At 45.6% G+C, this 26960-nt stretch overlaps 1 protein-coding gene across 1 annotated transcript; it reads left to right on the top strand.

Moving 5' to 3' along the window:
* The first annotated feature begins 464 nt into the window (after positions 1-464).
* On the top strand, positions 465-24164 carry LOC122938368 (biogenesis of lysosome-related organelles complex 1 subunit 4-like). The gene is made up of 5 exons (XM_044293830.1): positions 465-754; positions 11843-11914; positions 15896-15997; positions 19361-19501; positions 23767-24164. Exons 1-5 carry the CDS (start codon positions 518-520, stop codon positions 23854-23856), a joined length of 642 nt encoding a protein of 213 aa, XP_044149765.1. The 5' UTR covers positions 465-517; the 3' UTR covers positions 23857-24164.
* The last annotated feature ends 2796 nt before the right edge of the window (positions 24165-26960 follow it).

Here is a 26960-nt window from a genome sequence, read left to right as displayed (position 1 = left end):
CTTGGGCACTGACAGATAGTGAAGGTGTATAGCGACTGTATACTGTGTGTTCTTGGGCACTGACAGATAGTGAAGGCGTATAGGGGGGGGGCATCGCGCAGTACCTGGGCAGAGATTATAGGGGAAAAAAAAAAAAAAAAGCTAGGACTATGGGAAGGCGGGGAGGAAAAATGAAAACGCAAAAATAGAAAATCCCAGGGTCCTTAAGGGGTTAATCTAGCACAAGGCATGGACGGTATGCTAGTTGTGTGGTGCAACTTCAGGCAGAAGTCTAAGGCATTTAGCTTAGTAAATCTCCCCCAATGTCTGCTACTGGAGCAAACAATAAGGTGAGTTACAGAAGCAGCAGCATCGGAGCGGGAAGCCTGTTCCAGGACTCCACAGGACGGTCACGTGCTCTAGCCCCGCGCTGTGGCTAAACGCTTCCTGTACAAGATTGACCCGACTCGGCGCCCGTAAGAGATGTGTAAACTACCGTGTCACGTGCATCAGGCAGGGAGCTCGGGATTCAAGTCGTATGGAGGTGGCGGCTGGTGCGGGGCAGTGGGAGCCCTTAGAAGAGGCGGGAGGTGGCGTTTCCCGCGGGAGCCCCGGGGACAGCGGTCATGTCTCCCAAAGTCAAAGCGCCTGCAGCGGCGCCTCACTGGGGCTCCTGACTGACGAGGAACTAGTCGCTACAGAGTCATGTGACGACGGAAGGTCCACAGCGGCTCAGCTGTCCACTTACCTCCTCCCCGCGCAGCAGAGCTCTGAGGTGAGGGCGTGGCCTGGAAGGTCATGTGACTGTCGGTCTGCCGCGAGCTCTCGGTCGGTTACTGGTTATTGACCCCATCCTTCTCGCATCTAGTGCTGGCTCCTTACGGATTTGACCCACTTTACCTAAAACCGCTTCCCTATCCGTGAACGCGGTGTCTGCAGCATGTCCAGAGATATCGGCCACAAGTCTGCCAGGTGTGAATATAGGCACACTTACCAGAATGGCGGAGGAATCCACAGGGAAGTCGGCAGCAGCAGTCCTGTAATCTCCCTCTGATCCGGGGTCTCGTCCCATGTGACCGCTGCAGGTTGGGGGGTGCCATGGACATATTGTAGTAGGATGATGGGGGTTACAACTACCAGGTGCTAGAAGCTTCCATATTTACCAGGGGTGGACTGGGGGTCCTATAAAAAAACAAAAACTAAAAGTGGTCCCATGTTGTAGGCGGGTACAAATTGAAAGAAGGCGGAGCAACACAAGTAGGCGAGGTCAGCAATGCTATATTGGGTCACAAAATACCACCTCAGCAGAGCCAAATACCCCAGTGCAGTGCAATATACTGCCCCAGCAGAACCAAATACCACAGTGCAGCACAATATACTGCCCCAGCAGAACCAAATACCACAGTGCAGCACAATATACTGCCCCAGCAGAACCAAATACCCGAGTGCAGCGCAATATACTGCCCCAGCAGAACCAAATACCCCAGTGCAGCACACTATACTGCCCCAGCAGAACCAAATACCCCAGTGCAGTGCAATATACTGCCCCAGCAGAACCAAATACCCCAGTGCAGCGCAGTATACTGCCCTAGCAGAACCAAATACCCCAGTGCAGTGTAATATACTGCCCCAGCAGAACCAAATACCCCAGTGCAGCGCAATATACTGCCCCAGCAGAACCAAATACCCCAGTGCAGCGCAATATACTGCCCCAGCGGAACCAAATACCCCAGTGCAGCACACTATACTGCCCCAGCAGAACCAAATACCCCAGTGCAGTGCAATATACTGCCCCAGCAGAACCAAATACCACAGTGCAGCACAATATACTGCCCCAGCAGAACCAAATACCACAGTGCAGCACAATATACTGCCCCAGCAGAACCAAATACCCGAGTGCAGCGCAATATACTGCCCCAGCAGAACCAAATACCCCAGTGCAGCACACTATACTGCCCCAGCAGAACCAAATACCCCAGTGCAGTGCAATATACTGCCCCAGCAGAACCAAATACCCCAGTGCAGCGCAGTATACTGCCCTAGCAGAACCAAATACCCCAGTGCAGTGTAATATACTGCCCCAGCAGAACCAAATACCCCAGTGCAGCGCAATATACTGCCCCAGCAGAACCAAATACCCCAGTGCAGCGCAATATACTGCCCCAGCGGAACCAAATACCCCAGTGCAACACAATATACTGCCCCAGCAGAACCAAATACCCCAGTGCAGCGCAATATACTGCCCCAGCGGAACCAAATACCACAGTGCAGCGCAATATACTGCCCCAGCGGAACCAAATACCACAGTGCAGCGCAATATACTGCCCCAGCGGAACCAAATACCACAGTGCAGCGCAATATACTGCCCCAGCGGAACCAAATACCCCAGTGCAACACAATATACTGCCCCAGCGGAACCAAATACCCCAGTGCAGCGCAATATACTGCCCCAGCGGAACCAAATACCACAGTGCAGCGCAATATACTGCCCCAGCGGAACCAAATACCACAGTGCAGCGCAATATACTGCCCCAGCGGAACCAAATACCCCAGTGCAGCGCAATATACTGCCCCAGCGGAACCAAATACCACAGTGCAGCGCAATATACTGCCCCAGCGGAACCAAATACCACAGTGCAGCGCAATATACTGCCCCAGCGGAACCAAATACCCCAGTGCAGCGCAATATACTGCCCCAGCGGAACCAAATACCACAGTGCAGCGCAATATACTGCCCTAGCGGAACCAAATACCACAGTGCAGCGCCATATACTGCCCCAGCGGAACCAAATACCACAGTGCAGCGCCATATACTGCCCCAGCAGAACCAAATACCACAGTGCAGCGCCATATACTGCCCCAGCAGAACCAAATACCACAGTGCAGCGCCATATACTGCCCCAGCAGAACCAAATACCACAGTGCAGCGCCATATACTGCCCCAGCAGAACCAAATACCACAGTGCAGCGCCATATACTGCCCCAGCAGAACCAAATACCACAGTGCAGCGCCATATACTGCCCCAGCAGAACCAAATACCACAGTGCAGCGCCATATACTGCCCCAGCAGAACCAAATACCACAGTGCAGCGCCATATACTGCCCCAGCAGAACCAAATACCACAGTGCAGCGCCATATACTGCCCCAGCAGAACCAAATACCACAGTGCAGCGCCATATACTGCCCCAGCAGAACCAAATACCACAGTGCAGCGCCATATACTGCCCCAGCAGAACCAAATACCACGGTGCAGCACAATATACTGCCCCAGCAGAACCAGACACCCCAGTTCAGCACAATATACTGCCCCAGCAGAACCAAACACCCCAGTTCAGCACAATACAGTATACCGACATACAGTGGAAGTGATCGCTGCATGTTAATGTAGCTCTTTCCTCCACTGACAAGCAGGCAATTATCGAGAGGGAACAATCCCTTCCCTATAATTGCCTTTCTTTCGATTTGTCTTTTATTGATACCAGGCTGAGCTACTGCACAGCCCAGTATCAGAGAACATGGATCGCGCTGCTCTCAGCGTGCGCCATGTTCCCTCAGCAGCACAGGGAAGAAGGAAGCAGTCTCTCCCCCCCCCCCTGTGCCGCTGCCTCCAATGAGAGCGCGGAGGAGGGGAGGGGCTGTGGCCACAGCGCCATCAATGATAACTAACGTTTAATACATTACAAATGCAGGGGGCGGCAGAAACACATTGCTGGCAGCCTGCCTCTGACAGGGCGCTGTGATCCGCGGCAATTAACCCCTCAGGTGCTGCACGCTGATCGCAGTGCCCTGTCTGGTGCGGGCAATGTGTTTCTGCCGCCGGCTGTATTTGTATATTAAACGTTAATTATCATTAGTGGCGCAGTGCACCCCCTGTCCCCAGTATTAAAATCTTTGGTGGCAGTGGCCACAGAGTCCCCTCACCTCTTCTCATTTGTGGCAGTGGCAGTTCCGATCAGAGCCCCAGCAGTGTAATTGCGGGGCTCCGATCGGTTACCATAGCAGCTACTGAAGCCCTGTCTGCCATAGTCAGCTCCATGCTGCTGTGTGTACTATGCACAGAGCAGCAGGGACCGTGTGATCGCGCTCTCTGCGGGCACCATGTTCTCCTGAGACGGCACAGTGGAGAAGGAGGGAGTCCCTCCCTCCCCACTGTGCGCGGCTGCCGCTGACCACCAATGAGAACAGAGGAGGAGGAGGGGAGGGACTGACAGTAAATCATTGAGTTCTCACGATCTCAGTGAGATCGTGAAAACTCTAGTCCGATGGTATATTCTAACCCCCAGGCGTTCCCATAGTGACAGGGACGCTTGCCTGGGGGTTAGAATATATAGGGCCACGCCGCTCACAGGAGAACATTTATAAACTAATCAGTAACTTTAACTTTAATCATTGCTGATCTCTTTACTGTATACCTTACTCTGTCTTAGCTCCGGTAACAGCAGGCAGTGCGGGCGGCGCTCACTTATTGACGTCACGCGCCTGCGCCGCCTAGTGGGAGGAGCAGGCGCGTGACGTCAGTGAGTGAGCGCCGCCCGCCAGCACTGCCTGCTGTTACCGGAGCTAAGACAGAGTAAGGTATACAGTAAAGAGATCAGCAATGATTAAAGTTACTGATTAGTTTATAAATGTTCTCCTGTGAGCGTCGGGGAGGGGGATCTGTGGATGTCACTGTTTAGGGGAGGGGGATCTGTGGATGTCACTGTTTAGGGGAGGGGGATCTGTGGATGTCACTGTTTAGGGGAGGGGGATCTGTGGATGTCACTGTTTAGGGGAGGGGGATCTGTGGATGTCACTGTTTAGGGGAGGGGGATCTGTGGATGGTACTGTTTAGGGGAGGGGGATCTGTGGATGGTACTGTTTAGGGGGGAGATCTGTGGATGGCACTGTTTAGGGGAGGGGGATCTGTGGATGGCACTGTTTAGGGGAGGGGGATCTGTGGATGGCACTGTTTAGGGGAGGGGGATCTGTGGATGGCACTGTTTAGGGGAGGGGGATCTGTGGATGGCACTGTTTAGGGGAGCGGGATCAGTGGATGGCACTGTTTAGGGGAGCGGGATCAGTGGATGGCACTGTTTAGGGGAGCGGGATCAGTGGATGGCACTGTTTAGGGGAGGGGGATCAGTGGATGGCACTGTTTAGGGGAGGGGGATCAGTGGATGGCACTGTTTAGGGGAGGGGGATCAGTGGATGGCACTGTTTAGGGGAGGGGGATCAGTGGATGGCACTGTTTAGGGGAGGGGGATCAGTGGATGGCACTGTTTAGGGGAGGGGGATCAGTGGATGGCACTGTTTAGGGGAGGGGGATCAGTGGATGGCACTGTTTAGGGGAGGGGGATCAGTGGATGGCACTGTTTAGGGGAGGGGGATCAGTGGATGGCACTGTTTAGGGGAGGGGGATCAGTGGATGGCACTGTTTAGGGGAGGGGGATCAGTGGATGGCACTGTTTAGGGGAGGGGACTCGGCTCCCTGCTGTTGTGTGCACAAAGCACAGGGCAGCAGGGAGAGTGTAAAGTCCTATTCACCCTGATAGATCTCTATTAGGCTCCATTCACATGTCCGCAATGTGTTTTGCGGATACACGGAGCCACGGATCCGCATTTTGCGGACCGCACATTGCCGGCACTAATAGAATATGCCTGTTCTTGTCCGCAATTGCAGACAAAAATAGGACATGTTCTATTTTTTTGCGGAAACTGAAGCACGGATGCGGAAGTGCGGATCCGCAAATGTGGATGCGGACAGCACATTCCGGCCCCATTGAAAATGAATGGGTCTGCACCCGTTCCGCAAAATTGCGGAACGGATGCGGATCCATTTTGCGGACGTGTGAATGGACCCTTAAGGTGAATATGACAAGGGCTCTAGCCCTTAAGGAGGCTAATAGTTATTAAATAAAAAGTAAGTAAAAAGTAAAAAAAAGTTTAAACACCCCCCCCCCCCCATATAGAAAACAATATATTGCGATATATATCGCATATAGGCCATATCGCCCACCCCTACTAGTGACGTCACGACTTGTATCAACTGGCCTGGGCGTGGCTAAGCTCCATTCACTTGAATGCAGGCCAGTTGATACTAGTCGTGACGTCACTAGGCCAGCGGTAAACAGTGAGAAGGCCGCGGCGCTGCTGGAGCACCACTGCCTTCTTAAACAGCTGATCCACTGGGGTCCCAGGTGTCGGACCCCCCGCCAATCAGATGCTGATGATCTATCCAGAGGATAGATCATCAGTTAAAACAAACTGCAGAACCCCTTTAAGTATAAATCACCCCCTTTCCCTATTTTACATATAAAATATATAAACAATAAATAAATAAACATATCGCCACATCCGAAAAGTCCAAACTATTAAAATATTTAAAAATATCTCCTATGTGGTGAACACCATAAAAATAAATAAAAACTGCGATTCACCCTTTATTAATTTTTTTGGTCACCTTGTCGTCGTCGTCCCCCCCCCCCCCAAAAAAAAAAATAGGATAGGACTGTTCGATTGTGGGCCGGACGTTCCATAAAATGCAGCTTTTTTTAGCGGTTTATTTTTTTCGCGTGGTATCGAGTATCGCAATACCTTTTTATGGTATCGAAACAAAATCAAATCAAAATTTTGGTATCGAACCAACCCTAGATTAGCGCTTATGCGCTCAAAAGTACTTTTTGTCCACATCCGCTCCGCATTTTTTGTGGACCCATTCAGTTCAATGCGGCCACAAATGATGCAGACAGCAAACTGTGTGCTGTCTGCATCCGTATGTCCGTTCTGCGGCACCTGCAAAAATATAGAACATGTCCTATTTTTGTCCACATTACGGAGAAGGAGAGGAGTTTTTTAGTATAAGCCGCATGCTCTGTTCCGCAAAATGTGGAGCACATGGCCGGTATCCATGTTTTTTGGATCCTCAATTTGCGGATGGCAAAACAGGCAACAGTCGTGTGCATCAACCCTTATCATTATAGAAAATCATCGTCCTAGGCAGACCGCGGTTCATACAGGCCAATCTGCTGCACAGAAACCATTTTCGATGACTGCCGAAAGACACTCACTTAATAAATGAGAAATTGCGCATTCATCGGGTGATAACCAGCTTTTTTACGCGGGCCAATTATCAGGAATAAGTGTTTCTAAAAAAAAAAAAAGCCCATCCCTGATAATTGGCCTGATTATCAGTCCATGTAAAAAGGCCTTAGGCCCCATTCACACGTCCGCAATTTCGTTCCGCATTTTGCGGAACGAAATTGCGGACCCATTCATTTCTATGGGGCAGCACGATGAAAAAATAGAACATGTCCTATTTTTGTCCACAAGAATAGGCATATTCTATTAGTGCCGGCGATTGCGGTCCGCAAAATGCGGAACGCACATTGTCGTGTCCGTGTTTTGTGGATCCGCAAAACACATACGGACCTGTGAATGGACCCTTAAAGGGAACCTGTCACTTGGATTTTGTGTATAGAGCTGAGGTCATAGGTTGCTAGATGGCAGCTAGCACATCCGCAATACCCAGTCCCCATAGCTCTGTGTGCTTTTATTGTCTAAATAAAAACGATTTGTTACATATGCAAATTAACCTGAGGTGAGTCCTGTATGTGACTCATCTCAGGGATAGGACACATATCAGGTTAATTTGCATATGTATCGAATCGTTTTTTTGACACAATAAAAGCACACAGAGCTATGGGGACTGGGTATTGCGGATGTGCTAGCTGCCATCTAGCAACCCATGTCCTCAGCTCTATACCCAAAATCCTGGTGACAGGTTCCCTTTAACGTGTTTTAGCAACGTTAGCCATTTCAAAACTTTTATTTTACTTAAAGGGGTTGTGGCACTTAATAATGTATTGTTATTATCCATGTTGCCGCCATGTTGGTGACAGGTTCCCTTTAGGGTCCATTCACACGTCCTGTTTTTTTTCATCCTGAAAAACGGTCCGTTTTTTGCGGATCCGTTGTTCCTGAAAATGTTTCCGTATGTCATCCGTTTTTTGCGGATCCGCAAAAAACGGGAACATGTATACATTTCAATAATCAAATAAAGTTGTTTGGATTTCTTTGAAAAAAAAATGAAAAAAAAAAAAAATAAAATTATTTGTTATGTGTTTCCAGGAACGGAATCCGCAAAAAACGGATGACATACGGAATGACATCCGAATGTCATCCGTTTTTTGCGGATCCATTGACTTTCTATTGTACCAGGATCCGATTTTTCAGGACAAGAATAGGACATGTTTTATATTTAAACGGACATGCGGAACGGAACAACGGAAACGGACAGCACACATTGTGCTGTCCGATTTTTTCCAGGACCCATTGAAAATGAATGGGTCCAGATCTGGTCCTGATCTGTTCCTGAAAAAACGGAACAGATCAGGAAAGAAAAAACGGACGTGTGAATGGACCCTTAAGGGGTTAAAGGAGTTGTCTCACTTCAGCAAATAGCATTTATATGTAGAGAAAGTTAATACAAGGCACTTATTATTATTATTATTTATTATTTAAGCGCCATTCATTCCATAGCGCTGTACAAATGATAAGGGGTGCACATACATAATACAGACAATTGCACTAATCATAAACAAGATGAGTTACAAACTGGTACAGAAGGAGAGAGGGCCCTGTACTAATGTATTGTGATTGTCCATATTGCCTCCTTTGCTGGCTTGATTCATTTTTCCATCACATTATACACTGCTTGTTTCCATGGTTACGACCACCCAGCAATCCATCAGCGGTGGTCGTGCATGCACATTATAGGAAAAAAGCGCCAACCTCTCTGGTGGCTGGGACCGTGAGAGCTCACATAGGCTAGTACTTTTTTTCCTATAGTGTGCAAGCGTAACCATGGAAACGAGAAGTGCATAATGTGGTGGAAAAATGAATCAAGCCAGCAAAGGAGGCAATATGGACAATCACAATACATTAGTACAGGGCAGGGCCCTCTCTCCTTCTGTACCAGTTTGTAACTCATCTTGTTTATGATTAGTGCAATTGTCTGTATTATGTATGTGCACCCCTTATCATATGTACAGCGCTATGGAATGAATGGCGCTTAAATAATAAATAATAATAATAATAAGTGCCTTGTATTAACTTTCTCTACATATAAATGCTATTTGCTGAAGTGAGACAACTCCTTTAACCCCTTAAAGGGAACCTGTCACCAGAATTTTGTGTATAGAGCTGAGGACATGGGTTTCTAGATGGCCTCTAGCACATCTGCAATACCCAGTCCCCATAGCTCTGTGTGCTTTTATTGTGTAAAAAACCCGATTTGATACATATGCAAATTACCCTGAGATGAGTCCTGTCCCTGACTCATCTCACATACAGGACTCATCTCAGGTTAATTTGCATATGTATCAAATCAGTTTTTTTACACAATAAAAGCACAGAGAGCTATGGGGACTGGGTATTGCGGATGTGCTAGCGGCCATCTAGCAACCCATGTCCTCAGCTCTATACACAAAATCCTGGTGACAGGTTCCCTTTAAGGACTGGGTTCATTTTCACCTTCAGGACCAGGCCATTTTTTGCAAATCTGACCAGTGTCACTTTATGTGGTGATAACTTTAAAACGCTTTTACTTATCCAGGCCATTCTAAGATTGTTTTTTCGTCACATATTGTACTTCATTTTTATTTATAAAAAAAAAATAAAAATTTGCCCAAAATTTTGAAAAATTAGCCCATTTCCAAGTTTCAATTTCTCTACTTCTATAATACATATTAATACCTACAAAAATAGTTATTACTTCACATTCCCCATATGTCTACTTCATGTTAGGATCATTTTGGGAATTATATTTTATTTTTGGGGGACGTCACAAGGCTTAGAAGTTTAGAAGTAAACCAACTTTTTAAGGACTAGAACAGGTCTGAAGCCACTTTCTGAAGCTTACATAATAGAAACCACACCTCTCAAGGTATTCAAAACTGATTTTACAAACATTAACCCTTTAGGTGTTCCACAAGAATTAATGGAAACTAGAGATACAATTTCAAAATCTCACTTTTTTGGCAGATTTTGCATTTTAATATTTTTTTTCCATTTACAAAGCAACGGTTAACAGCCAAACAAAACTCAAAATTTATGGCCCTGATTCTGTCGTTTACAGAAACACCTCATATGTGGTCGTAAGCTGCTGTACGGGCACACGGCAGGGCGCAGAAGGAAAGGAATGCCATACGGTTTTTAGAAGGCAGATTTTGCTAGACTGTTTTTTTTTTTCTTGTTTTTTTTTTACACCATGTCCCATTTAAAGCCCCCCTGATGCACCCCTAGAGTAGAAATTCCATAAAAGTGACCCCATTTTAGAAACTACAGGATAGGGTGGCAGTATTGTTGGTACTAGTTTAGGGTACATATGATTTTTGGTTGCTCTATATTACACTTTTTGTGAGACAAAGTAACAAGAAATAGCTGTTTTGGCACATTTTAATTTTTGTTATTTATTCCTCTGACAGGTTAGATCATGTGGTATTTTTATAGAGCCTGTTGTAACGGACGCGGCGATACCTAATATGTATACTTTTATTTTATTTATGTAAGTTTTACACAATGATTTCATTTTTTAAATAAAAAAAAATCATGTTTTAGTGTCTCCATATTCTGAGAGCTATAGTTTTTTCAGTTTTTGGGCAATTATCTTAGGTAGGGTCTCATTTTTTGCGGGATGAGATGACGGTTTGATTGGTACTATTTTGGGGTGCATATGACTTTTTGATCGCTTGCTACTACACTTTTTGTGATGTAAGGTGAGAAAAAATGGTTTATTTAGCACAGTTTTTATTTTTTACGGTGTTCACCTGAGGGGTTAGGTCATGTGATATTTTTATAGAGCCGGTCGATACGGACGGAGCGATACCTAATATGTATACTTTTTTTTTATTTATGTAAGTTTTACACAATAACAGATTTTTTAAAACAAAAAAAGAGGGTTTAGATTGATACTATTTTGGTGGGCTTACACCTTTTTGATCGCTTGCTGTTGTACTTTTTGTGATGTAAGGTGACAAAAATATTATTTATTTAGCACAGTTTTTATTTTTTACGGTGTTCATCTGAGGGGTTAGGTCATGTGATATGTTTATAGAGCTGGTCGAGACGGACGCAACGATACCTAATATGTCTATATGTCTTTTCCCAATTTTGTACTTTATTTTTGGAAAAGGGCGCTTTTTTATTTATTTTTTTACTTGAAACTTTAATTTTTTATTTTTTGTAAAACTTTAATTTTATAAACTTTTTTTTTTCACTTTATTATTTGTCCCGCTCTTGGACTTCAACATTACAGGGTCTGATCCCTGTTTCAATGCAGCACGATACATCTGTATTGTGCTGTATTGAACTTAGTGTCTTACACTATAAGACGCTAAAAGTTGCCTAGGAGACTCCGTACATGCAAGGCCCCAAGCCTTGGAATGGCTTGGGGCTGCCATGGCAACCATCAAGTCCCCGCCACAGCAGCACGGGGACTCGATGTAGGAGGTGAGGGAGCGCAAACCTCCCATATGCCGCGGTCAGCGCTGACCGCGGCATATGAGGGGTTAATCCACCGGCATCGGCGTTATCGCCGAAGCTGGTGGATGCAGCAGGGATCCAGCTGTCAATAACCGCCGAATCTCTGCTGCTGATCGCGGGACCGCACGCGGGAGGGAGGAATGACTGCAGGGCGACAATGCTCGTCCTTTAGCGCTAAGTGCCGGCGATTTCGGACGAGCATTCTCGTCCTGGGTCGTTAAGGGGTTAAGGACACCCCTTTAAGCAAAATAGAATCCACTCTGGAAAGAAAGGAATAACAGAGCAGCAGAAAGCACAGACTGCTCATCTCTAAACTGACTAATCTGCCTGTCTTGTTTCAGATTGAGAACTTGGAAAAGAGCTTGGAAGATTTACTTGTGAGAGTGGATGAGTTTGTTGGGATGTTGGATATGGTAAGTCCTGGGCATCAGTGTAAAACATTTGTATGGTGTTGTACACAGCAGTTGGGGCTGTGTGGTTCATTCTGAGACTGATGAGATCTGATCTGAGTCTGATGGGAGGAGTTAGGGGATCGATCAGGCTGATGGGGGATGGGGGGGTTAATCTGAGTATGATGCTGGCTGGGGGGGTCTGATGGGAGGCTGATGGAGGTTGATATAATTATATGTTTGACCAAATATAGCAGTCTAATTTTTATGTTGAGAATTTTAGTTTTCTGGGAGTACATTTTACGTAATACAGATCACATTTAACAAAAAAAATAACATATACGATATGATGAGTCACAATCTATGAAGCGATCAACCATCAAGGTGTCCCTAGTGCTAGATGTTTTAAATGCATATCTGCACATGTTACACCAACCACTCCCTCATTCAAAGAAACCCTTCTGATTAAGGGCTCATTCAGACGATAGGAATCGCGCTCCGTGTGTGAGCGTGATTCCCTGTTATGGACACTGCTGGTTTCGCAGGAGCGCACAGCATTATAATGATTTATAATGCTGTTTGTCTCTGCATGACCTTACTTGTACAGAATTACTCACAACATTATTCCAGTATAATTCAGTAGATACAGGTCATGCAGAGACACACAGCATTATAAATCAGTACAATGCTATGCTCTCCTCAGAAATTAACAGTGTCCATAACTGGGAATCGCTCTTACTGGGAACAGTGTCCATAACTGGGAATCACGTGTGATTTATGCATAGACATGTAGAAAAAGAGCAGCATCCCTCGGCGCAAGGAACCAACCAAAGGCGGATGGCGCCTTTGGTTGGTTCCTTGCGCCGAGGGATGCTGCTCTTTTTCTACATGTCATTTCAATCCTCTGTGTGGGCCTAGGCACGCTTATCCAAGGACATCTACATCCGTGGCTGCATACCAACCTTCATTTTGGGGATTAAAATTATCTCCTACATGTCTACAATAGTGTTGTGCCTATAATTGCGCAACCCTGCAAGGTGAGCCTTCCAAATTGAAATTTAATCCGCATTTCCAAACGTTTTTACCCTATGGTGCGCCCTCTTTCTTTGTTTATATAGTAAACAACTTGCCTCTATACGTATGATTTATGCATAGGACACGCTCGCTGAGGCTGAGTTCACGTCACCATTTATTTTTCCATTCTTCTGATGCGTCAGAACAGGGAAAAAAAACAATCCTGAGCATTAGTATCCATCTTAAAAGCAGAGAAGTTCAAATTTGGAAAATTGCAAATTATTCTAAATTTTCAGTAAATTTGGGATTTTATTTTATAAATCAAGGTGAAACATATTGACTCAAATGTACCACTATCATGAAGTACAATTTGTCTCAGAATGGCTTCGGTAAGTAAAAGTGAGCCCAATTTATTACATAAATTGAGACATGTCAAATTTCAAAAAAATGGCCTGGTTCTTAAAATAAAATTACTGAAAATACTTAAATATTACTTTATTATAAATATATTGCCAAATACCTTTTTATTAGATATAATGGTTCGTTTTGTCTAGGGAGAAATCCTTAGGAGAAATAAAATGGCCACCTTCCAATTAGTACACACAAAATCTGTCCTAATCACACAGCAGGACAAGTTGCTTCACAACACTGAGGTAAAGAGCTGCCTCATCCTCCTCTCCTATTTATCAGGGATTATGATCCTGAATACAGAAGATAAGATCTTCAGTTGAATCTCTGTAGGAATGGATTTCATGAGAAGACATGAAGTACAGAGAGGAGGTTACTGTTGGGCGATATACCGGTATCGCGTTATACCGCGGTATTAAAAAAACGGCGATATCGCTGTTTCCTAAATACCGCAGTATTTTGTGACGTCATCAAAGCGGTCATGTGCGCTGACCGCTTCTAAACGTCCACCCGCCCCTGCACCTTGCATAGCGCTGAGTAACATTACTTCCTCTAGCTCCTGGCCTGGCTCCTTCTTGCTCCGCCTCCCTTAGTCAAGTCTCCACCCACCATCTGACATCACCGTCGTCACCCACCAGTGACGGCTCTATTGTATATGTGGCGATCTCTGTGTGAGTACTGGTGTCTCTGGAGAGACTTTTCCTGCGGCTGCCTCGCTAGTGTGTGCTCTGATGACGAAATTAGAAACTTACTACTTCCCGCAGCGGCCGCCCCGGCTCTCCCTCCTCCTTGCTCCCATATTCAAATCTCCGCCCACCGACATCTGATGTCAGAATCGGAGCACACAAGCGAGGCAGCCGCGGGAAAGGTATATCGCAAAGTATTACTGCATGTATGGTGGCCTGTGGCCACAAGACTTTAGTGTAACGTCTCCTTGTGGCTGCCCCCATACAGTGTAACGTCCCCTTGTGTTTTTTTTCTTTTAAACGGGTATTTATCGCAATATATATCGTTATCGCGATACATTTTTTAATATCGTTATCGTCTGAATATTTTTGATATCGTCCAACACTAGAGGAGGTGGGGGTGTGGATAATGAACAGCAGCACTTGTATACAGTCTCCATTATCACAGCCTGTCCTCTCTGTACTTCATGTCTCCTCATAAACTCCATTCCCACAGAGATTCGGCTGAAGATTTTATCAGATGTATTCAGGATTGTAATCCCTGACAAGTAGAGCAGAGAAGAGGATGAGGCAGCTCTTTACCTCAGTGCTATGAGGTAAATTGTCCTGCTGTGTGACTAGGACAGGTTTTGTGTGTACTAATAAGACAGCGGCCATTTTATTTCCTCTAATGATTGCTCCCTAGACAAAACGAGCAATTATAACTAATGAAAGGTATTTGGGAATATATTTACAATAAAGTAATATTTAAGTATTTTAATTTCTTAATCCCCGGAGAACCCCTTTAAGGTGAAAAATGGCAGGGTCCTGAAAGAGTTAGGCTACTTTCACACTAGCGTTCGGAGCGGGTCCGTCTGATGTTTCATCAGACGGATCCGCTCCTATAATGCAGACGTTTGCATCCGTTCAGAACGGATCCGTCTGCATTAAGTGCAGACGGATCCGTTTTCTAAGTGTGAAAGTAGCCTGAGCGGATCCGTTCAGACTTTACATTGAAAGTCAATGGGGGACGGATCCGCTTGAAGATTGAGCCATATGGTGTCATCTTCAAGCGGATCCTTCCCCATTGACTTCCATTGTAAGTCTGGACGGATCCGCTCGCCTCCGCACGGCCAGGCGGACACCCGAGCGCTGCTTGCAGCGTTCAGGTGTCCGCTCGCGGAGCGGAGGCTGAGCGCTGGCAGGCAGATGCATTCTCAGTGGATCCGCCTCCACTGAGAATGCATTAGGGCCAGACGGCTGCGTTCAGGGCCGCTTGTGAGCCCCTTCAAACGGAGCTCACGAGCGGACACCTGAACGCAGGTGTAAAAGTAGCCTTAGCTGAAGCATAAGTGGTCTCCATTTATACTTGCACCTTTACTGCTAGGTTCATTGCTGAAATGGTGATGGCAATCATCTCACCTGGCCTTGTCAATCAATAATGAGGGGGAGGGGGAGGAGTAAATGTGGACTTGGACCTGCCCCAGTGCACTTAAAGGGAACCTGTCACCGGGATTTTGTGTATAGAGCGGAGGACGTGGGTTGCTAGATGGCTGCTAGCACATCCGCAATACCCAGTCCCCATAGCTCTGTGTGCTTTTATTGGGCAAAAAAACGATTTGATACATATGCAAATTAACCTGAGATGAGTCCTGTCCTTGACTCATCCCAGGGACAGGACTCATCTCAGGTTAATTTGCATATGTATCAAATCGGGGACTGAGTATTGCGGATGTGCTAGCGGCCATCTAGCAACCCATGTCCTCAGCTCTAATACTGAATAATCATGTCATCCTGATATACTGCATACTGTCCACCTACTACATGTTACCAGAAGATCCTTCACATTTCAGTGCCACTTGACTGTTTGCATGTGATTCTGCTATTTATCACAGATTCCAATGATTTTATTCCCCAGATTAGAAATGACACTTCTCAAGTGGTTAATGAAAAAGTGCCTCAGATTTACACTAAAGCTGCAGAAATGAGAAAATTGTACCAGAAAATAGACTTTCTTGAGGTATGGATTCAGACGCTGCATGATAAATGATGCTTGTGTTGCCACTAATGCTGCCCTTACATGTAAAGCTTTTCCTGTCGTATGACGATCCACGTGGTTTATATAATTAACTCTTAGATGAGCGACTCTGATCAAACCAGACCTTGAAAGTCGAGCAGTCAAACTGCTCCTTACGATGGAAAATCTGGCATTGTTGCGACAGGCAAGGGAAATACTGAAACGCGTACTGGTAATTGCTGCAGCATCTGCAGTGAGTGTAAGATGGTAGAAGAGCCACCACCTGGAGCAAACACTTTCCAACTCTTTCTTTCCTGCTATTAGTTTAGTCTCCTAATCATCAGTTCTTCTGACCAGATTGCTGCCCAGTCAAAGCTTTGTACAAAAAAATACCCTTAAATACAGTAAGCCAAATTAGGGGTGGGCGGTATAGGCGATATATGCAATATAAATTTGTGCCATGATATGGATTTTGGGCATATCGCCTATATCCCCGGACTGCGAGATGACCACGGAGCGGCAGTTCCGATCGGAGTCCCAGCAGTGTAATGCTGGGGCTCCGATCGGTTACCATGGCAGCCAGGACGCTACTGAAGTCCTGGCTGCCATGGTATGTCAGTGAGCAGCATTATACTCACGTGCGCCGTGGCTGCCGGGCGCTCCTGCTTCTGTCTGTGCGGCGCATTGCTAATGCTTATAGCTCACGTGTGCTGTGGCCGCCGGGCGCTCCTTCTTCTCATAGGTCTGTGCGGCGCATTGCTAATGCTATAAGCATTAGCAATACGCCGCACAGACAGAAGAAGGACTGCCCGGCGGCCACGGCGCACGTGAGTATAATGCTGCTCACTGACATACCATGGCAGCCAGGACTTCAGTAGCGTCCTGGCTGCTATGGTAACCGATCGGAGCCCCAGCATTACACTGCTGGGACTCCGATCGGAACTTCTGCTGCCACCAATGATCAATACTGGGGAGGGGGGGTGCACTGCCCACTGCCACCAGTGATGGGGGGGGGGGGGGGGCCCTGTGGCCACTGCCACCAATGATTAATACTGGGGAGGGGGGGGGGGGGGTTTGAGTTACCAGAGGGGGCTGATAAGAGTGAGAGGCTGGGGTGGGCGGATCAGAGGCTGGGGGGCACATGAGAGGCTGGTTGCCATGGTCAGCTCCCTGCTGTTGTGTGCACAAAGCACAGTGCAGCAGAGACAGTGTAAAGTCCTATTCACCCTTATAGAGCTCTATTAGGGTGAATATGACAAGGGTTCTAGCCCTTAAGGGGGCTAATAGTTATTAGGCCAAAAAGTAAAAAATACAAATAAAGTTTAACCCCCCCCCACACATATAGAAAACAATATATTGCGATATATAACACATATCGCACATGCTTAAAATGATATCACAATATAGATTTTAGGCCATATCGCCCACCCCTAAGCCAAATGCTTGAAGTGGAAATACCTCATGTAGGATCAGAGGGTTGTGGTGTCTGTCACATGTCTGAGCATCATAAGAACATGGCAATATAATGTTTTACAACCTTCAAGAGGGATCAGACAAAAAAGCCTGTCGTGCCTCCATATGAAACTGGAGACCCCAAATATATTGCCTCATCCCAAGAGCCGTACTTCATTCATTCGTCTCTCTTTGTCGCCATATGAGGCTCCTATTTTGCACAATGAGATGTAGTTATTTATGGGATTTCTTGGTTCACATTTATTATTTCATTTGGGGGAAGGGAATAGGAAGAAAAACAACTCTGTTGTTGTTTTTTACAATTTTTATGTTGTTCAAAGGGCAGTTTAAAGGGGTCCTCTGGTAATTAGATATTAAAGGGGTTGTCCGGGTTCAGAGATGCCAAGCACAGCCACTATACAATGTATGGCACTGTGCTTGGTAAGCACGGAGAAGGTCCCTTTCTCAAACAACTGATTGGCAGGGGTCCCGGGTATTGGACCCCCACCGATCACATACTGATGGCCTACGCTGAGGAAAAACTCTTTAAAGACCTGCCCTGCGCTGTAAATTTATATGCTGGTGGGGAAGGGGTTAATGTTAATTTTTAAGTCCATCTAGGGGACATCGCTTTTATAATGCATTGGTATATCTTGTATGACAATGCATTATATCCCGTCACTATAACAGTGACATTCCGCTTATGGCACAGCCTTGTAGGCATATAGTCATGGCAATTCTGGGGGCCTTCGTTAGGCGTCCGGCTACCCTAGCAGTGCATCGGCTCAATGTGAAGGGGAGGCAGATAGGACAGAAGGAGCCCCCATCCTCTAACTACCTAGATGCAGTTGCTATTGACTGCTGCATCTAGGGGATTAAGCCCAGCTGTCGGTAAATGCCAGACTCTCACACTGATCTGAAGCAGCGTATCAGTGCAGCCTGTGTTAGGTCTGTTCAGTCCCTGCCACCCGCGCCAGGATTACTTAGGATATGATGATGCATGACTCCTCACCCAAAATTAGATTTTTGCAGTTTTCTTAAAAAGGAAATCATATGGATAAAAAGGGCACATTAATTAATTGACCAGCCCTAGTGTGTGGCATTACTGGAATATATCTACTAAGTGGACAACCCCTTAAAGATTAACCCCTTTGCGACTGCCCCAAGTAAGTGATCCATCTTAAAAATGCATTGCAAGAACGGATCAGTCTGTCCGTTTGTCATATGGAAAAATGGATCAGTTTCATTTTTTTCGGCACTAATGCTATGGGAAAAAATGACGGATCTGGCATTTAGGCAAGGCTTCAGTTTTTATGGCCGGAGATAAAACCGTAGCATGGTGCAGTTTTATCTTTTGCCTGATCAGTCAAAAAAACTGAAAAAAAACTGAACTGAAGACATCCTGAACAGATTGCTCTCCATTCAGAATGCATGGGGATAAAACTGATCAGTTGTTTTCCGGTATAGAGCCCCTAGACCAAACTCTATGCCGGAAAAGAAAAACGCAAGTGTGAAAGTACCCATAGGCACCTGGTAAAGTTGGGTAGCACATTCTGTAATGTTGGAGATCTTCCCATTAATTGCCTCAGTTATTCTTCTAGATTTTAATGTCCTTTCTGCTGCATCTGTCTTCCTGTCACAGCTCAGGGGCCATGTCCTTCACAAAGCGAAAAAAAGAAAAAACAGCAGGTGGCGCTATACAGATTTTATTGAACTCAGTGGCTATACTAAATGGTTTAATTACATGCAATTATAAAAGTATTCAGATCCAGGTGTTGGTTTGAAAAAACTAAAAATATTTTTAGTAGGACAACCCCTTGAATTTTATGTTACCTATTGGATTAGTAAATCTGCTTCATTGTTTTTCATGACATTAAAGCTGGACATTGTTCTGTTGTATTGGTTTCCAAACAGGCCTTTGTGAAGAGAGTTGGAAGTAATGTTGCACAGATGGAGGAACAGGTTACACAGGCTGAAACCAACCTTGGGACGTTCCCTAATCCACTTAAGAAAATCTTCCAGAATATCAGTTCTTCCCCTCTCTTTTCTCCTTCTGTGAGTATCTGTCAACTTGGATCTTAGGCTTACGGTGCACATAAGGCTAGTTTCACACGAACACTTGAGATCCAGCCGGCTGTTCCAGGAGGGAACAGCCAGCTGGACCTCTATGCAACCCGGCAAATATGCCAAGATTCAGCCAGAAGAAAAAACGTTGTACGCAGCCTAACTAATGTGTGTGGGGTTTCAGGACTCTTCACTGTTGGCTGATGTCAGGGAAAATAAGGGTTGGGCATGTTGAATTTTTAGCATTTCCATCTTCCCTTTCAGAACACATACCGTATTTTTCGCCCTATAAGACGCACCAAATTTTTGAGGAGGAAAATAAGAAAAAATATTTTTTTTTAACCAAAAGGTGTGTTTTTAACTAATGGTGGTCTGCACATGACACTATTATGGGGGATCTGTGGATGATGCTGTTATGGGGGGGATCTGTGGATGGCATTATTAAGGGGTGGAGGATCTGTGGATGACACTGCTATATATGTGTCATCCACAGATTCCCCCCCCATAACATTGTCCCACCGCCGCTCGCAGCAGTATTTCTAGTAATCACTACTCTGGTAACAGTAATCCTTAACCTCTTAATAAATTTAACTAAAGTTGCACTCTCCCCTGTATCAGCACTTACTAACAAGCATCCGGAGCAGGCAGAGCGGCTGGCAGCGTTACGTCACTCACTGACATCGCGCGCCTGCTCCTCCCACTTTATAAATGAAGCAGGCGGAGCAGGCGCTCAACGTCAGTGAGTGACGTAACGCTGCCAGACGCTCTGCCTGCTCCAGATGCTTGTTAGTAAGTGCTGATACAGGGGAGAGCGCAACTTTAGTTAAATTTATTAAGAGGTTAAGGATTACTGTTACCAGAGAATAGATTACTAGAAATACTGCTGTGAGCGGTGGGGCCCAGTGTAAGAGTACAGTGACTGCATCGGGCCCTGCCGCAAGTTCCCGAACTCCAGCCCCCTCCTCCCTCCCCACTGATACATCACAGACTGCGATGTGAAATGGCAGAATTCGCCCCATAAGATGCAGGGGCATTTCCCCACACACACACTTTTGGGGGGGAAAAAGGTGCCTCTTATAGGACGAAAAATACAGAAGATGACTTAAAGAGGGACATTTCTGTCATGGAGATACTAGGCCAAACTGGCCTAGTTACCCAAGCTAACCAATCAAAGCTCATTTCAACTGGTCTGCAATTGGTAGCTGTTGCCAGTGAGCGCCATTGTGCAGATGGAAATCATCAAATACTGCAGTGGTTGACGTGAAAACTTTAGCAGCTCCTTTGAGCCTGTTTTAATCTCTTCATGCATTCCCTATGTAATAACAATTCTGGAACCTCTATTCTTATGGCTGTATGTTGTGCCATTCCTATTTCTACTAGAAGTTATGAATGAATTGCTAGCAGTCTGCAGTAAGGGTACACAGGGGAGGTAACCAGTTGTGGGTGGGGGGGGAGTACCTGCATAGTCGGACACCAGCAGCACTGATTGGATACAGCAGAGGTCGCGCTACATTTTTTCTGTAAGAGTAAAAATACATCTCTTACCGTTTTTGAGGAGTACTTTTAGCCGATGAGGAGTACGAAAGTTACAGTAATTCAAATAGTTAATACAAAGGCCTACATACCATTAAAGGTTCGCTATTTATGCAGGGAAACCATTACTAGTATTCTAGAACTGTCTACCATGCGTAAATAGCAAATTTAGACCATTTTTTATTTAGCTGAGGTCACTGTTGCTCGGAGGAGGTCGGTACCACTGAGGACACTGTTGCTCGGAGGGGGTCGGTACCACTGAGGACACTGTTGCTCGGAGGGGGTCGGTACCACTGAGGTCACTGTTGCTCGGAGGGGGTCGGTACCACTGAGGTCACTGTTGCTCGGAGGGGGTCGGTACCACTGAGGACACTGTTGCTCTGAGGGGGTCGGTACCACTGAGGACACTGTTGCTCTGAGGGGGTCGGTACCACTGAGGTCACTGTTGCGCTGAAGGGTCCGCACCACTGAGGTCGCTGCGCTGAGGGGTCGACACCACTGAGGACACTGTTGCAGTGATTTTATGAGGTTTAATGGGTTTGTCCTAAGATCGCTATTTATCACCTGCCGTTAAAGAGGACCCCTCACCTCTCCTGACTTGTCTGTTTTGGTAACTACTTGCACCCTCATGTAATAACAATCCTGTAGCATCTATTCTTATGACTTTATGTTGCACCATTCGTCTGTTATTCCTGCTATTAGTTATGAATGACTTGCTGGCAGTTTGCAGTGAAGGTTCAGATGGGGGTGTCCCTGCACAGCTTGACATTATTCAATCAGTGCTGTCAACTGGTAACATCCAGCTCGGCCTTTATTGCAGACTACTAGCAATTCGTTCATAAATTCTAGTAGGAATAATAAAGGAATGGTACAATATAGAGTCACAAGAATTGATTCCCCAGAATTGTTATTGCATGGGAAATGCAAGTCGTTACTAATACAGACATGTCCCCTTCAAGTACATGATCGCTGGGGGCCCCACCTTGGTTACCATGTTCTAGTGTTCTCTGGGTCAAGTATGGATAGGTAAATAGTGTTGATCTTGGGACAATACCTTTTAATTTTTGCTGCTGTTTCTGTGCCGCTGGTCACTGGGCCATTGCTGCCTACCAAAGTTACGTCCTTGTAGATGATCTCTCAGGTGGGTATGTCGGTGCCACCGGGGCTGTTGGTAGACTCTGAAGAGACCTGAGGCACTGGCGGAGCAGGAGCAGGACACAGGCACAATGGATGGTGGTGCATGCTGGTGCCAAGGACACAAGCGAAAGACCCGGGCACATACCTCGCACCACCACAGTCACGTGTTATGGATCTGGATGATGTCATCACGCAGTGATAACCACTGATGTAGGGTGCAGCAACCTTTGGCACTCCAGCACTGCTGTGAAACTACAACTCCCAGCATGCACACTTGCTCAGCTGTTCTTGTAACTCCCAAAGAAGTGAAAGTAGGATACTGGGAGTTGTAGTTTCAGTAAAGCTGGAGCGCCAGAGGTTGCTGATCCCTGATCTAGAGGCTGTCATTTTGTTATGCTTGATCTTGCTATAAAGGGGAGTTTGTCTTCCATGACCCTGTTGCCCTATGTCATGCCACAAAATTGGCACCATTACTGTGCTTATTGGATTATACAGTTTTACAGCGAATACTTCATGTGCTTGGCAGAGGGACTGTATGTCCTGGAGGCTGTAAATGGCCACATGCAGTAGTCCTTGTAGCACCATGTGCCACCATACGGCACCGCATTACAGAAGAAATCCTTATAGCACACAATATGTCTAGTTCAGCGTCTGATGGAACATGCTGCAATGAATCCTTGATGGATTCATAAGAAAGTTGACAGGTCTGTCTGTTATGGAGGTCTCCTGTTGGTGTGTCCAGTGCTGGGACCCCCGCTGACTTCTATAAGCAGGAGTCTGAAGCGCTCAGCCACTTTTCCTCACTGCTGAGTGCGGTAGTGAAGACGGTCCCCTCGACATGCTATTCAGGCCGTCTTCACTACCGCACTCAGCAGGGAGGAGAGACAGCGCTCGGCTGAGCGCTTCAGACTCATCATTATAGGGGAAAAACAAGGCGCTCTGATCCCCACTATATTTCACAGATCCCCACTTACCCCGCCAGTGAGGATCGCGCGCCTCCTTCATCCCTCCAGAGCGGTGTGCCATAAGCTCCAGCAGCCCGCTCAAACTGACCAATAACAAACCTCCTCACTGTAAGAAGCCTTGTTATTGGTTGTTTCAGGCAGCATCGCTGCGCTGCCTGTGCCGTTCACAGCGCTGCTGAATGGCATTATGGCAGAGAAAAGTCTAAGGCGTATCGGTACGCCTTAGACTTTTTCCAGGGAGTAAAATGGCCTGAACAGGCGTCTATGACACTTGTACAGGCGTTATTGCGACCTCTGGGATACAGTAAGACTATGCTGGGACACACCTCCAGCTGGTAACACCCTCTGTACCCTTACTGCAGACTGCTAGCAATTCATACATAACTTCTAGTAGAAATAATAAAGGAATGGCACAACATACAGACATAAGAATAGATGTTCCTGAATTGTTATTACATGGGGAATGCATGGAGCTATTAATCAGGCATGTCAGGAGGGGTGACAGCTACTCTTTAAATACTTTTTTAGACCTTTGTTTGGTAGGTCTCCTTGAAATATATTATTTGTATATTTGGTCCATATTGTATTTCTATGTGTTTTTGTTTTGTATCATGAATATAGAAAGCAGCATCTTCTCAGAGAACTCAGCCAGCAAGATACGAGCCTCCCACAGTGTTCAGAACCGAAGACTACTTCCCAGGCAGCAGCTGAGCAGCAGAAGACTGGAACTGTTCCGGCATATATTCGGGGCATTGCCACAGGCAATACAGCACTGCACTTTTTACATCAGACTGATCACTGTTACACACTAGTCTTCCTGATTGACTTTCTTGAAAAAAGTTTTAATTTTGTATATGAAAAAAACTGTTGAGGTGGCTCACCCTCCGACCAGCAAGGAAAGGGTGTTCCTACTGCAAGATCCACCCAATCTTAGTAATAACTTAATATAATATACTTAACTTTAATTTTGTATATACTGTAATATCAGAGTCTTCCATTAAAATCAGTATTGGTTATAATTCATGATAATTCCAATTCCTTTTATCTTGTTCTCCTTTTTAATATACAAACTTTATACAACTGGGTTTCTGACATTCTGGTCAGGTCTTATCAAAAAAGATGGTCAGTAGGCTTAATATGTGGTGGAACCGAAAATCTGCCACAAGAAGCCTGGTCTGGATAACGAGGTGATCATCTCATAGCAGTGGTAAGGTTTCACTATATTTATAAAACGCAATAGAATAGAGTGGCCTATATTTACTAACGTGAGCGTACCTAGCCCTATCTAACCGATTATCTGGGCGTCTGAATGCACCTTTAGGGCTCATGCACACGACCGTGCCATTTTTTTTCAGCCTTCAAATTGCGGATCCGCAAAAAAACGTATGCCACCCATGTGCCTTCTGCAATTTGTGGAACGGAACAGGAGGCCCATTAAAGAAATGCCTATTCTTGTCCGCAAAACGAACAAGAATAGAACATGCTTCATAATTTTTGCGGGGCCACGGAACAAAGCAAAGGATACGGACAGCATCCTTTGCGGACTCATTGAAATGAATGGTTCCGTATACGGAATCAAAATACAGCCCGTATATGGAACGCTAAAAAGTTTGTGTGCATGAGCCCTTAGATTGAAGACACCAGCTGTGCAGAAACACCATTCATTTGAATCTGTCACCCGAACAGTTCTACTTTAAGATATTTCAAATAAATAATCATTATCTATCCATTACTCTGTAGAACAAGCTGAACTCTAGTCTGTGATACTAGGTCAATGTAAAATTGCAGTTTGCTTTTGTAATATGTAAAAAAAAAAAAAAAAAAAAAGCTGATCACAAAATTCTCACCATCATGTATTCTAAAAGGATGGGAGGAACAAAAAAAGGCAACACAAAGATCCTAAGTTCAGCCGAACTTCAGGTCAAAGTTAGGGTTTAGGACCCGAACTTGACCCCGAACCCCATTGAAGTCAATGGGGACCTGAACTTCATAGTTACGTAGTTAATACAGTTGAAAAAAGACATACGTCCACTTTATTATTTTCCGTTATAACATGGTTATAGTGGAAAATAATAGCATTCTTAAAGGGTTTCTGTCACCAGATTTAACCCTATTAAGCTAGCTGACATTAGCGATGTGCTAATGTCAACTAAACCTAACTAGCCTATTCCGACTTTTATCTATGCCCCCGTTACACCAGAAATCTAACTTTTCTAATATGCTAATTATCCTCTAGGAGCAGGAGGGGGGGGGGGGCGTTGTTCCTGCTCCTAGATGCTCTGTTCTCCCACCTTTGTCGCCTCCCTCCAAGTCCTAAATGACAGGGCCAGGCAGCGCTCGCATCTGTCTGCCAGCCCTGTGCTCTGGTGAAATCTCTCGCCATTCAGTATTCGGCACAGGCGCGGTGAGGAAGCTGGCAGCCTGCGATCGTCTTTCCCTCACCGCGCCTCCGGCGAATAGACGTGGGTCCGACACTCAGCACCCCCGCCAATCAGCTGGTTGAAGACAAAGCCGCACTTTGCAAGCGCAGCCTTCCCTTCAATGTTTATCTGGTCACAATCAACATCGCACTGAATGGGACGGCTCTTTCCTATACACTTGAATAGGCCATTAATTTCAATGGGACGGCTTGTAATTACACCTACTCACCGCTGCAATGTCGATGGCGAGCAGGTAAACAATGCAGGGAGCGCAGCCTTCTCTTCAACCAGCTAATCAGAGGGGGTGCTTGGTGTCAGACCCCCTCCGATCTGATATTGATGACCTATCCTGAGGATAGGCCATCAATATTAAAATCCCATAAAACCCCTTTAACATAATAATAATTAATAGAGATGGTTTGGTGGCAAACTTTGCACGTTCGTGATTCGCCGAACATATGGTGATGTCCACTGGCGCCATATTCTTTTGCATCCCGAACTTTGACCCATCACACATTCATCAGGTGGGACAGGACAGCCAATTGAGACATTTCAGCACATGGACAGACCCCCACCCTATCACAGAACACGATCTGGCAGCCATTTTACATTCTGTGTTTTGCCAGTATAGGGAGAGGTTGCTTTTTGGAGCAGGGACAGGCTGTTAGGGACACCAAACGCTGGCTAATAAGGCCACAAAAGTCCTTTTAAGGACTGGTATAGGTGTGCTAGCGATAGTTGTGATATACTGAGGGGTGTGATATACTTATAATATACTTTATAACATAGAAAGTATATTATAGTGTATTTGTATTGTTCAGCAGTTTGTGCGGTTCTGCTGCAATACCACAGCTATACAGAGGGACAAACACTATTGCAACTGGTGTGATATACCTGTTGCCCCCCCAAAAAACTAATTGAGGGTGTGATATACCCATAATATACTTTCCAACATAGAAAGTATATAGTACATTTGTATTGTGCAGCAGTTGTGTGCGGTTCTGCTGCAATATCGCAGCTATATAGAGGGACAAGCACTATTGGAACAACTATTTGCAGCGGGTGTGATATACAGTCCTGATCAAAAGTTTAAGACCACTTGAAAAACGAATTTTTTAAGTGATAAACAAGAACAGCGGAGCTACTTATTACTGAGTTCATGTTTGGAAGTTGGATTTCTGTTTTGGGGGGTTTATTTATTTTTTTGGAGGTGTTGTCCTAAACTTTTGATCAGCTGAAAAACAGCCTGTTTCAGATTATTCGTTGTTTTCATTAAATTGAATGCTCAAAAAATGTTTTGTCTCGCTCCCATTTCTTCTTGTTGCATGTTGAAGCTCTACTTGGAACCTTGTTAAGATCCAGCCATGCTAAATATGATTTTTTGCAATTTTTCAA

Source organism: Bufo gargarizans, chromosome 5 (assembly GCF_014858855.1).
Source record: "Bufo gargarizans isolate SCDJY-AF-19 chromosome 5, ASM1485885v1, whole genome shotgun sequence".
NCBI classification, from domain to species: Eukaryota; Metazoa; Chordata; class Amphibia; order Anura; family Bufonidae; genus Bufo; species Bufo gargarizans.
This window is presented reverse-complemented; position numbering and strand designations above follow the sequence as displayed.